We start from the raw sequence: 13443 nt of genomic DNA on the forward strand, positions 1-13443 counted from the left end.
GACAGGGGTACGCTAGGATCGCGGGGGTCTTAGAAAGACTCCACCGCCAACCATCTTGACCATCACCAATGACTTCAGTGGACACGGGAGGCTTGCCCATCCATGATTGTTCACATAAACGACAAAGAGTCGAGAACTGGCAGACAACAAATGACACGAAGAAGATATTTACGACAAGGTAGGTACTTAAATTTCCCGAGCTGTCCATTACCTGGTATCACGAATAGTCCTCAAATTTATGTTCCACACGTCTAAATGGCGGAGAATGGCTGCGGCACGCTGCGCCCCACTGGCCATCATTACTAAAGAACCAGCAATCCCAAGCTTGACAGAGCCGCAATCCTTCCACCTCGAATATTCTTCTATTACATCACTCCCGACGACAAGATATCACGGTCTCGAGCTTCCTGAGAAGTATTCCCTTCCAGGTTCTTACCCAAGCCAATAGCGAAAATGGCAGACATAATTGGCACCATCGTCACTCTTGTGGAAACGGTTCAGTCTGCCGTCACTCTCTACCAGCGCATCGACGGCCTACCCACACAAATGACGCAACTCGGTAAACGAATCGAGCGCCTGAGCCCATTTTTGAGCCGGCTGGAATCTTTCATAAAAAAAAGACCAGCAGCTGCCTCCTCAAGCCTGTATCCTGGCCAGAAACAAGATCTCAGACAATTGCTGGATGCTATCAACGGCCACATCAAGAAGGCAACCGATTTGTTTGAGCGATACGAGAAAGGCATTCTCTCGCGGTCTCATGATCTTGAATTTCGAGCACGATGGGTTTCACAAATATGGTTTTCCCTAGTAGAAAACAGCCCAGAGAAAGTCCAGGCAATCCTGGATGATATCGAATACGACAGGGGCGTTCTTTCAGACTACCTCGCCCTAATGGCTGTGGACAAACAACCCGATATCCCGAGTCCCAACCTGATCACAAGTCCAGCCCCTAAAAAAATTATCATCAACAGCCCTGCGAACAAGAACATCGCTAATTCCCCAAAGAAGAACAACTTATCACCATCGTCAGCACCAGCCAAACGACCATCACCATCACCATCGCCGATACCACGACAAGATTTAAAGGTCCTCTTTGTCGACCCTTATCATGCTGAGCGAACAGCGATCGCCGAGTCTCTCCTTGCCCTCTTTCGGGAGCTGACTCTACTGTACAAGTCAAACACACCCTGGCGCATATCAACCGTCTCGTCCGCTGGATTCTTTGTCGAAAATTCTTCTGATTTGGTGCCAGTCATCTCATCCCTCAATTACAGCTACTCATCATGGAAGAAGGATTTCAAACCCGGCGGTCCGGGCGATGTTCCAAAACCCGAAGCCCTGAAGGCCATCTTTGACAACAACTGGGCAAACTACCCCTTTAAAAACGCGATCAAGTCGCAAATATCAACTCGCCCCAGTGTAGGCTTGACAAAAGACGTGTTTAAGAAGTACGACTACATCATTGTCTTCACCAAGCGGGAGCACGACAACATGGTCAAGCTCAAGGAAGCGGTAACTGCAATGACAAAAGAGAGGCAAAGGGCACGGGTGTTACATCTGGGAGTGTACTTGGGCGGGGAGATTGTTTATCCAACATTGGCAAAAGGAGCGGGGGAAGTTATTGAGCAGACAAACCGGCATGAGTGGAACAAAAAGGTGGCTCAGATCAAGACGGCGTTGAAGGAGTTCTTGAGGCAGGAGATGCGGTGGCAAATGCCAGAGCTACCTGGTCCAGAAAAGAACGATGGGAAGCAAATCAAGGATACCGGGGAGAAGGATGCAAATGGAGTCAAGAACAAGAAGAAAGAAAGCGGTAAGGACAAGGTGAATGCAGCTGGTAAAGCGAAGGGAAAGGGGTCTTAGCGACATGACGCTTTGGTACCGGCTTTTGGTGTGCTTTACCTACCTGCATCGATGAGAGCCGGGCATTTTGGATTCAGATCAATGGTGATTGCATGTTGTCTATGTTCCAGACCAATTTTGTTGATATTTCAGAAGTCCGGATAAATGTTTTGTTTTGGGATCAGATATGGTTGCCGGCTGAGCTTGTTTCCGTCAAGCTTTGACTAGGCGCCGCCACTGACAGGGGCTTTTTTCAGGCACCTACGTTACATATAGTGTTTTTATCGACGGCTAGAACCTAGATTCAATTAAACCCAACTTCATAGATGACGTGGCCATCGACATACACCTTCCACAGCATAGTCCTTCCCCGCAGAATGCATCCCGACCAACACACATTCGCTTCTTACTTCTTATAACATGCGACCCTGTTCGCTTCTCGGCAAGTGATCCGGTTCCTCAAGCCCAAAAATGCTTGCAGAGCAAGTTTATTGCGTTGGCCAGATGCCGGCCGTTCTACACGGCTAAACAGCAAGAGCCTGGACTGGCCTCTGGTTTGGCGAGCCTAAGAAGGCTCTTCACCCGGATGATACTGATCGGAAAATCAGGACGCCAGTTCCATGGTCTACTCAGCGGGAATCGTGAATCCGTTTGTCGAAAATACAGAAATTGCACTTCCCTAGAGTCACACCCAATGGCTTGTCAGGGGCAGAAGACTTGTGGTTGCACTTTTGATATTGATCATGGCCGGCAGTAACCTTGCTGGGTATGCAATCTCGTGAGATCGTCCGATCCAGGGCTTGTATCGTGGTGAACTACGTAGCTGTTGCCTGTATTTAGTCTCAGCCGGCCACGATTATTGTCTTGTCTTTCACGAGCATCATCTGATTTTGATATCATTCAACTTTCAACACACTCAACATGAGAATTGTATATCTTTCGGCGTTGCTTGCGTTCGGCCTACAGGTTGAGGCCCAGCTCGCTGCCAGACAGCGCGGCGGCGGTGGTGGAGCAGCGTGTGTGTGGGAAGGTCATTGTCTTGGTATACCTTTGCCTATTCTTTCAACTCTCACCGTATAGAGACTGACAAGTTGCCAGGTGACGAATGCGACTCTGAGCTTGACTGTGACGGGGATCTGTACTGTCGCTCAGGAAGATGTGCGAATCCCCCTACCCAGAGTTCCTCTCGTGGCGGTGGACAAGGCTCAATCATCCGCACAACAACCATATACGTTTATCCAACCCCTACCGTGAGACCTACCTCACCTGCTCAACCAGCTTGCGCTTGGACCGGACATTGCATTGGTATCTACTTACCCCTGGACCCCTGGGTTTTCTCTCTTGGCAGCCAATACTAACCGTCTCCCAGGTGACAGGTGCGAGGACGAGAATGAATGCGACGGAGACCTGATCTGCCGTGCAGGTCGTTGCAATCCTCTTTCCGGTGGCATAAGCACGTCCACGCGCAGAGCCACGGTCACATACCCGCCGGTTATCACGCGTATCACCAGTACTCGCCGTGTCACGGTCACACTGCCCCCGGTTATTACCCGCACGAGCACAAGTACACGTCGGGTTACAGTTCCTCCCATCGTGACGACTGTGACTCGCAGCAGAAGCACAGCAGTACCGCCTCGTCCAACGCCAACAAGCGGACCAGGGCCAAACTGTGGAGACAACCCACTCTCTTGTATCGGTACGTTGTTTTCTGCCTTTTTTAAACAGATAGGTTGCTGATGCTCGAAATAGGCTTGAGCTGCCAGGAGGATTCAGACTGTGGATTCGATTTGATCATCTGCAAGAATGGCTTTTGTGATTTGTAACCAGCGTTTCAGCTGACGACCGAGATGGCGAACAAACTTGCGCCTGTGTGGTGGTACCGAAATGAACCAAGTGCTCTAAAAGGGCATCTGTGTCTCTCCCATGCGTGCCCAATGACTAGGTGAGGATCTCTGTGTTATGTCCATTTAAGGTAGCTTTGGAGAATGTAAAACGGTCGAAGCTTTTGCCTGCTAGTAGGAGAGGTGTCACTTTCTCTTTGTATCCCGCATGTCGTACGACCACAAAACCCACCAACCTAGGTAGGTAACTTGGGATAATGAGGTGTTCAAAGTTGTACAGTATAACATGTGAAATTTGCGAGATTGGCATTACGATTTGCCTTGTGGAGGTTATTCATAGTTAGTGCTATGATTTGATGATGATAGGGTGGCTTGGCAAGGAGGGTGAAGTGGGTTGCGAGTGCGGTTTAGATGTCACGATGTCTGTTTAAGGCAGGCAGAAGTCTTCGCAGTGTCGAACGTTGCTAAAAGTGGTATGGCAATGGGATGTGCCACTGCGAGACAGAAGCTTGGACCATCTGAGAACCAAAAGCCTATCCGTAACATTCTCTCCGGTTTGAGCTTTTGAGGACAGCAATGTGGGGTGCTAGGCACACCAGCTTAGTATTAAGGTAGACCATTTTGGTTGCGTTGGCTGCAGAAAGACCCGCTCCATCCCGTCCGGACGAACACATCGTGGGTATCGGAAGACGTGGTATCGGATCGGCGTCCCGCTCCCGGGAAACCTGACTAAGCAGATCGGAGATCGTGGAAACAACTGAAACAAGGCAGGCGGGCAAGCTTGGCATTTCATCGCCAAACCTCGGCGAGACCGCTGGGTCGCGTCTTTTGACGCAACCCAACTTCCTCCGCTCAACGTACGGAATCTGCCGAAAACTGCGAACTGATCTCGCACACGAGACCTCGCTGCGAGGAACAAAGCTCTCGTGCACACTGAGGCCTGGGCTGCCCGAGTCAAATGGGAGCCGGAACGACCCTGTCAGCGGCAGTAGGAGCGGGTGGGACAGCAGAGTTCAGTGAGCCGAGTCACCAGACGCCACGGTTACCTCCCACCTGTGGAACAGACGACGCATCCACCACAGCTACCGAGGATCTGGACTTGCTCGAGAGCATCAAAGAAGTCTTGGACGCTGATTCCCGTCCGACTTTTGTTTTGGATCTCGACCCCGACGACCCCCTGCCGATCACTCCCATCGATACCACCGGCAGCCCCACCACCAGAGCCAAAGTCCTGCTCCCCGTATTCTGCAACGCTGCCCTGCGACTGTACGAACAACTTTACGATGGCCTCATCGGTCTCGACGCTCAGGGCTTACCGCCAGAGCAAGAGCCTCAGGACGCCTCCTTCGATGAGTTCAAGCGATGGGCCACCGGCGTGACGACTCATGACGACTCCAAGGACGTCTTTCCACTTTCGTTTCTCTACGGCGACCTCCTCTGGACCGGCTCTACCGTTAGGAAGCGATGGCGCCTCATCAGTGGGAACCGCTTGTGGCGCGCTGCTGAAGTTGCCAGTCCCGTTGGTGACCTGTCCTCTGGAGCACCAGCTGAAGTTGCGACAGGCGGCTTTGTCGCAGAACACAGCCTCAAGGCCGCATCACAAAAAGCGCCACCGTCAGAACGCCCAACAGACACGAGTCTCCCCGTATCAGGAACGACAATAGCCGTTAGGTACTCCAAGCAAAAGTCGGGACGGCCTCCTCCAAAGTCGTTCTTTTCAACACGACAGACCCCGGCGGGAAGTTCTGACGACACCACAAAATCATCCGCATCCATCACCTTGGCTGCACCAGAGAAGTCAGTTGCCGACTGGACCTGTCCTGAGCCGAGAGGGGTACTCTCAGCTCATCTTCAATATGCCCGGACCGTCAACTGGGCCATCACGCCGTTGGGCCCAATGGAGAAATGGTCGCCAGAATTCAAACAGACGGCCAACCTCTGCATGAACAACCCTCACCCGGCCGCTCTGTTCTGGGGCAGCGAGCTGACAATGCTGTACAATGAAGCCTACGCCACCGAGGTGGCTGGCAACAAGCACCCTTCTCTGATGGGCACCGGGTTCAGCGGTCCTTTTTCTGAGCTCTGGGACTACCTTCGCCCCATTTTCGCTGAATGTGCCCGAACAGGAATAAGTGTGCGCAAGGAGGATGATTACTTGCCTATTGACAGGCATGGCCTACTTGAAGAGACCTTCTTCTCTTGGTCTTTTACTCCGATGTATGGGGGCACCGACCGAATTCTCGGCTTTTACAACGCACCTTTCGAGACAACGAAACAGGTCATCAACCGCCGGAGGATGCATACCATCAACAAAATTGGCGAACGAACAGCCCAAGCCAAGGCTGTTAAGCAATTCTGGAAGTTTGTCTTGGAAGGTCTGCAAGACAATGAACGCGATGTCCCTTTTGCGTTGCTCTACTCGGTGGGCGATGGAGAAGGCGAAGACAACGACCACTCTTCCATGTCTTCAGGCAGCACCATTTCGCTCAAGACATGCCATCTCGAAGGATCCATTGGAGTCCCCGATGGGCACATGGCAGCCCCGACGCATCTTGATCTCAAGCGGAGCCGCGAAGGGTTTGTGCCATCCTTCCGCGAAGCCATGCGCACCCGAGAACCAACCCTGCTTCATACACGAGATGGGACATTGCCGGAAGTCCTCCTCGAGGGTATCAACTGGCGCGGTTTTGGGGATCCCTGCCGTGAAGCTGTCATTTTTCCTGTCCGGCCGACTAATGGGGATGCGGTGCTTGCCTTCTTGGTGTTGGGCGTAAACCCTCGCCGGCCGTACAATGACGAATACAAGGCTTTTACCAGCATGCTTAACCGACAGCTGGCCACGTCTTTGGCATCCGTGATCCTGTTCGAGGATGAGACTCGGCGTAGCAGGGATGCAGCGGAAGCAGCTGCATTGGAGAAAGAGCAGTTGACACAACAGTTGAATTTGCAAGCCAGCAGGTACAGACGCATGACTGAGCTTTCTCCCCTCGGAATGTTTCTCATCAGCCCCGAGGGTGTTTTACGCGAGGCCAACGATCGGTTTTTCGAGATGACGGGCCACACCAGAGATAACAACAGCCAGTACGAGATGTCGTGGCTGGATATCATGGTTGAAGAAAGCGCAAATACGATGAGAGAAGGCTGGGAGCGTCTGGTCAAGGATCACTTGCCTTGGTCGGGAGAGTTGAAGCTAAGGAAGCCGCGGATTAACCCAGCGTTGGAAACGAATGAACCAATGGATTCCTGGGTTTTGTTCAGTGCCCATGCTGAGTTATCTCATGATAGCACGGTGAGATCCGTAATGGGTTCCATCACAGATATCTCACATCTCAAATGGGCCCAAGGTCTGCAGAATCGTCGGCTCCAAGAGGCCGAAGAGACAAGGAGACAGCAGAATGAATTCATTGACATCACCTCGCACGAGATGCGGAACCCCCTCACAGCCATTCTGCAGTGTGCCGACGATATTTTATCGGCCTTGGGGGCCGGAGACAATCAATATCAGGGCACAGAAGCGACATATCGAGGAATTGGGAACGCTAGTTCAGTCACGCCACAAACCATCCAGTCCTGTATAGATGCCGCTCAAACCATCGCATTGTGCGTGCAGCACCAAAAATCCATCGTGGATGACATCCTTACCATCTCGAAACTGGATTCAAATTTGTTGCTTTTGACGCCTGTCCCCTGTCAACCGAAGCTTCTGCTGCGACGGGCTGTCAAAATGTTTGAGCCCGAGTTACAGGCGAAGAAGATTGAGGTTTCTTTCGACATCCGGGAGACCTCTCTTACCGGACTCAGTGTGGACTGGGTAGCCATGGACCCGAGCCGCGTCCTCCAGGTTCTCATTAACCTTCTCACCAACGCCATCAAGTTCACTGCGCCTGCCAAAGACAAGAGGCTGATCACAGTTGCATTGGATGCATCTTTGAATCCTCCAGATGCCCGCCTGATCCCCGGGTTTCAGTATGTTCCTGTATCGTTCAAGGCAGCTGGTGGATACGTTGACTCGAAAACATCGGCTCTGGGACCGGAGGACGAGATGCCCGATGCGACAGCACCAGTTCCATCCAGCGAGCTATATCTGTATTTCCATGTGCAGGACAGTGGCTGTGGCTTAACGCACGAAGAGAAGCAGATATTGTTTCAGCGATTTAAGCAAGCCTCCCCACGGACTCATGCGCAGTACGGCGGAAGTGGACTAGGATTGTTCATTTCCAAACGACTGGCTGAGCTTCATGGAGGGCAGATTGGAGTGGCGTCGGAAGCAGGGGTGGGGAGTGTCTTTGGTTTCTTTGTCAAGGTGAGGAGAGCCGCCCCCTCTCCTGTATCACGCGAAGAGGAGGATGCCTTCCTCGCAGCGGTTGGGCCAATGGAAAGACACTTGCATCCAGTAGGCGAACGAAATACCTCTTTGCTCAGCAGTGAAGCTGTCAAGCAGGAGGGCAAAGGATATTCTGGAGTTTCTTCCGCCGAATTCAGTTCGGGCGCGAGCCTAGTTGGTTCTATGGCACTCGAGGCAGCACCGGCACGACCGCAGCCATTTTCAAGAATTGCATCCGATGTCTCATCAACATTCGACCCGAAGCAGCTTGATATTTTGGTCGTTGAGGACAACCTCATCAATCAAAGGGTTCTTGTAAGGCAACTCAAACAGTATGGATGCAATACGGTCGGCGTTGCGAATGATGGCTTGGAAGCGCTGGCCTTTCTTGAGAAGACGCACTTTTGTCGGACCTCTGAAGAGAACCCGGGCCAGGATCTATCCGTCATACTCATGGACTTGGAAATGCCCAACATGGATGGCCTAACTTGCGTCAGGGAAATTCGCAAGTGGCAACAGGAAGGAAAGGTGACCAAAGGGAAGCACGTTCCTGTCATTGCAGTTACCGCCAACGTGCGAGACGAGCAAGTGGCCACTGCGAGAAAGAGCGGAATGGACGATGTTGTGTCTAAACCTTTCCGCATCAAGGATCTAATGAAGAAAATCGAAGTGTTGTTGGGGCAGGATTTGGCAGGATCACAGGCACAGCCGGAGCACGCATAACGATAGGGACACGGCTTATAAAGGTATCGTGGCTGAATAGAACGCTTTCTAGAGCGTGGCAGTTGCGCATTGGGAATGATACCAGGGATATGAAATGGGGGTATGGGATAGCACATATACGAATCGGCGTTTGGTGTTTCTCGTTATTGTCTATTTGGATATCAAGGTGCCATGGCGCTAACTTCTAGAAAAGATGACGGGGGATAGATGTCACGGCTGTTAGATGTTGCTCGGATTATCTTACTAATGAGGCTCTCAATACCAGAACTGTATGATGTCTAAATCCCGTCCCGTCAAAGCCTTGGTACCTGCGAACAAGGCTTCTACACAGCTTTGCAAGTAGACAAATGCGCATTGTCATAGTTGGTACCGGGTTAGGGTTTAGGATTGGAGAACTCAGGGGTTCAGGGGCTCGAAAGTCAGTAGTTGTCAGCAGAGCGCTAGTATGCGGTGTTTGTGCCCACATGAGATTTGCACACCAGTAACAAGTAGGTACCCAATGTCCCAATCTCCTCCCTGTCTTGAATCCAGCTTCCTTCCGCTCTGCATGCTTATAAAGGACAGACTGATTAGGTATCCATTATCCGTATCTCTGTCGGCGATTGGAACTTTCAACTTGCTCCTTCGGCAAACTAGATACACCGCCTCCGCGTAGGTAACTGACCAGCTTTCTTAACACCTGATTGGTTAACTCGCCTATTTCGGTCGAGCTCGCCGTCTCCCGCGCAAGGAACTGACGCACCAGAAAACAATTACTAAACACTTGGCACTACAGCACTGCCCAACGGTGCATTGCTTTTCTCCGCTTTTCGGATCATGCCGTGGTTTCCACGGTATTTACATTGCCAAGATTCGGCCTTTTCCCCTTTTTGTCCCGTAACCGACATGGCCACGGATCCCGCGTGCCCCGTTGACCTGCGCGTCTTTGTCTGCCGACACGGCCAGTCAGCGGCAGCAATTGACACCAATGTCAAGTCGCACAACACATGCAAAGGCTTCATCCTTCCGACTGTTGACCAACTGACTGTGTAAGCCTGCGCTGATGCGACCGTTGATCATGCCCATACGACTGATTTCATAGCCGGCGGTGAAGCCTACTTATAGCTTGGACCCTGTGCCTAAATCTTCACTTTTTAACTACAGCTTGATTCCGTTGTTGTCTTCCCCGTAAGAAAGAAATCATGGCTCTCGGGGGCCTTCCTTTACCGGTACGATATATTTCTTTTTCACCTTTTGGTCTTGGTTTCTGGGTCACTCCTTTGAGAAAACGTTCAGGTTGGTTGTTACTGATACCCAATGCATCAATAGGGTCCCCGCGCATACCCCATTGTGGGGAATGTGCTGCAGATTGATACCAGCAGCACCCTAAAGTCCCTTGATAAGTTTACTGATCAATATGGCGAAATCTACCGCCTCGTGCTACCTTGGGGAACAACCGCCATTGTTGTAAGGTCCTTGATGCACGTCTAGTTTATAAGCAAAGCGCCCTGACCATGGAAATGTAGACAACAGCAGCCCTCGTCCATGAGGTCTCCGATGAAACACGCTTCAAGAAGCCTATCATTGCTGACTTCGAGCAACTCCGCAATGGCGTTCCCGCCGGGATGTTCACCACCCCGACAGAAGAACCAGTATGGGGTATCGCCCACCGCGTCCTAACCCCTGCTTTCGGGCCGGTGCCCATCCAAGAGATGTTTCCCGAGATGCACGAATTGGCTGCCCAGCTTGTCATGAAGTGGGCTCGCCACGGCCCCGAGCAATCCATTGCGGTCAGTGAAGACTTCACCCGACTTGCCCTCGACACCATTGCCCTGTGTTCGATGAATTTCCGATTCAACTCTTACTATCACGACGAGCTGCATCCTTTCATTACCGCAATGGCCAATTTCTTGACCGAGTCTGGAAACCGATCCCTCAAGGGCAACTTCTTGTCCAGTTTATTTTTCTGGTCAAGCAACAAGTACTTTGCTGACATCAAGACCCTGAGGGACATTGCTCAGTCAGTTCTCGATGCCCGGAGAGCGAATCCAAACGGAAAAAAAGACTTGTTGTCGGCAATGCTGGATGGCGTGGACAGGAAGACAGGCGAGAAGTTGGATGATGGGGCTATCATCGACAACCTCATCACCTTTTTGATCGCAGGCCACGAGACCACAAGTGGCATGTTGAGCTTTGCGTTTGTGATGCTGCTCAAGAACTCAGAGACGCTGAAGAAGGCCCGCCAGGAGGTCGACGAGGTGATCGGTCGAGGACCGGTTACGGCCGAGCACATGAAAAAGTTGCCATACATTACTGCCATTCTTCGAGAGACGCTCAGACTATGTCCGACCATTCCTTCGTACGGCGTTCAGGCTCTCGAAGACACAGTTATCGGGGGCAAATGGGCAATCGCCAAGGGTCAGGTCGTTCTTCTCTATCTGGCGAGATCGCATCGAGACAAAGCGGTCTATGGCGAAACAGCTGACGAATTCATTCCTGAGAGGATGCTCGATGAGAATTTTGATCGGCTCAGCAAAGAACATCCCGGGTTTTGGAAGCCTTTTGGAAATGGTCAGCGAGGATGCATAGGGCGCGCGTTCGCCTGGCAAGAAGCCATGGTCATAATGGCAATGCTGGTGCAAAACTTTGACTTTGAGATGTCGGATCCGTCCTACGAGCTCAAGATTAAAGAGACTCTGACCACCAAACCTGAGGGATTCGAGATGAAAGCCAAGCTGAGGCACGGGTTGACGCCTACCGAGCTGGAGAGACAACTGAACGGCAGCCTTTTGGAGAAGAGCACACTTTCCAAACACCCGCACGCCCAAGCGACAGAGAAGGGGACACAGCTCAAGCAGCTCAACATTTTTTACGGATCCAACACTGGCACATGTGAGGCGCTTGCCCAGAGGCTGGCCATGGACGCCCCTTCCCACGGATACAATGCAACAATCATTGATGCGCTTGATGCAGCAGCAAACCGGCTCCCCAAAGATGACGCCACCCCTGTTGCTTTCATCACTGCATCTTACGAAGGAGAACCGCCTGATAATGCCATCGACTTTGTCACCTGGATCAAAGACTTGCCTGGCACATCCTCCCTCAAAGGAACCTCTTATGCCGTCTTTGGCTGTGGCCATCGCGACTGGGCCAACACCTTCCACAAAGTCCCTCGTCTGGTCTACAACACTCTTGAACAAAAGGGAGCTACCCCTATTTGCGATCTTGGTCTGACAGATGTTTCCCAAGGTGAGATGTTCACCGACTTTGAGGAATGGGAAGATGACGTGTTCTGGCCTGCCATCAAGTCAAAATACGGTTCTGCTGTGGGTGGTGGCAGGCAACAGGCTCTTGAGGTTCAGTTCTCAACCCCTCGTGCTTCGACTTTGAGGCAAGACGTCGAGGAGGCTGTAGTGGTGGAGGAAAAGACTCTGACCAAGGGAAATGGGGTTCCAAAAAAGCATCTCGAAGTCCAGCTTCCGGAAGGCATGACATACCGCGCTGGGGATTATCTGGCTGTGTTGCCGGTGAATCCCAAAGAGAGTATCAACCGGGTGATGAGAAAGTTTGGGTTGGCTTGGGATAGCCATATCACGGTTGCCGGTGGGGCTGAGGGTAAGAAGACGACGCTTCCAACTGGAGTACCAGTGCCAGTCCACGAGGTGCTTGGCTCTTACGTTGAGCTGTTGCAACCTGTCACCAAGAGGGTACGCCCGTTTCTATTCTTCACCCTTTGCTTCTAATTGACTGACATTTTTCCAGGGCGTACAAACACTTTCCAACTTCACTTCAGCTGCAGCCGACAAAGCAGCACTGTCTGCTCTTTCCACGAACCCCGAGCTCTACACTTCGACCATCATCACCTCTCGGCTATCATTACTGGACATTCTCGACAGATATCCTTCCATCTCTCTTCCCTTCGGCACATTCCTCTCACTCCTCCCCCCGATGAGAGTGAGGCAGTACTCGATTTCCTCGTCCCCTTTGGCATCGCCTTCCAAGGCTACTCTCACTTACACCCTCCTCTCCGGCCAGTCATTGGCCAACCCCGCCAATTTGTTCGCAGGTGTCGCTACGTCGTATCTGTCTGCCCTAAGGCAGGGGGATAGACTTCTTGTCTCTGTCCGGCAATCACACTCGTCGTTCCACCTACCCTCCAACGTCGAGACCCCGGTGGTGATGATTGCCGCCGGAGCGGGCATAGCCCCCTTCCGTGGTTTCATTCAAGAGCGGGCGGCCTTAGCATCTCAGGGTAATAAACTCGGCAAAGCGTTGCTCTTCTTTGGCTGCCGGCACCCCGACTGGGATGACCTTTATTGTGACGAGCTTGGGAAGTGGGAGGCTGATGGCATTGTGAAAGTGACAAGGGCTTATAGCAGACAAAATGACCGGGAATACGTCGGTGACAGTGTTCTGAACTACAAAGACGAAGTGAAGCAGCTGTGGGACAATGGTGCAAGAGTGTACGTTTGTGGCAGTCGGGCAGTCGGAGATGGTGTGAGAAGTGCCTTGGGGAGGGTTGTTCTTGGTGACGAGGCAAAGGAGGGGGAGATTGCAAAGTGGTTTGAGGGGGTGAGAAATGTCAGGTATGCGGTCGACGTTTTTGACTAGTTCCAGCTTGCTGTCAGTTACCAGATGTTTAATTGGCAAATGTCTATCCTGCCGGACTGCGGAACGCCATGTTGTTTATTAAAGGGATAAGATTGGTAATCAGGCGTTCATAGATCCAACTCT

At 51.9% G+C, this 13443-nt stretch overlaps 3 protein-coding genes across 3 annotated transcripts; all 3 read left to right on the forward strand.

Moving 5' to 3' along the window:
* Positions 1 to 453: 453 nt before the first annotated feature.
* PODANS_1_24430 (uncharacterized protein) lies at positions 454 to 1863 on the forward strand (the record flags this gene model as incomplete). The annotated part of the gene is made up of 1 exon (XM_001906734.1): positions 454 to 1863. The coding sequence occupies one exon, from the start codon at positions 454 to 456 to the stop codon at positions 1861 to 1863; it is 1410 nt and encodes a 469-aa protein (XP_001906769.1).
* A 2778-nt stretch (positions 1864 to 4641) lies between these two features.
* PODANS_1_24440 (uncharacterized protein) lies at positions 4642 to 8730 on the forward strand (the record flags this gene model as incomplete). The annotated part of the gene is made up of 1 exon (XM_001906735.1): positions 4642 to 8730. One exon carries the CDS (start codon positions 4642 to 4644, stop codon positions 8728 to 8730), a length of 4089 nt encoding a protein of 1362 aa, XP_001906770.1.
* Positions 8731 to 10241: 1511 nt separating this feature from the next.
* PODANS_1_24450 (uncharacterized protein) lies at positions 10242 to 13320 on the forward strand (the record flags this gene model as incomplete). The annotated part of the gene is made up of 2 exons (XM_001906736.1): positions 10242 to 12416; positions 12472 to 13320. Coding segments are annotated over 2 exons (3024 nt in total), but the record flags the coding sequence as incomplete, so codon positions are not given.
* Positions 13321 to 13443: the final 123 nt, after the last annotated feature.

The sequence above is a fragment of the Podospora anserina genome, chromosome 1, assembly GCF_000226545.1.
Source record: "Podospora anserina S mat+ genomic DNA chromosome 1, supercontig 6".
NCBI lineage: Eukaryota > Fungi > Ascomycota > Sordariomycetes > Sordariales > Podosporaceae > Podospora > Podospora anserina.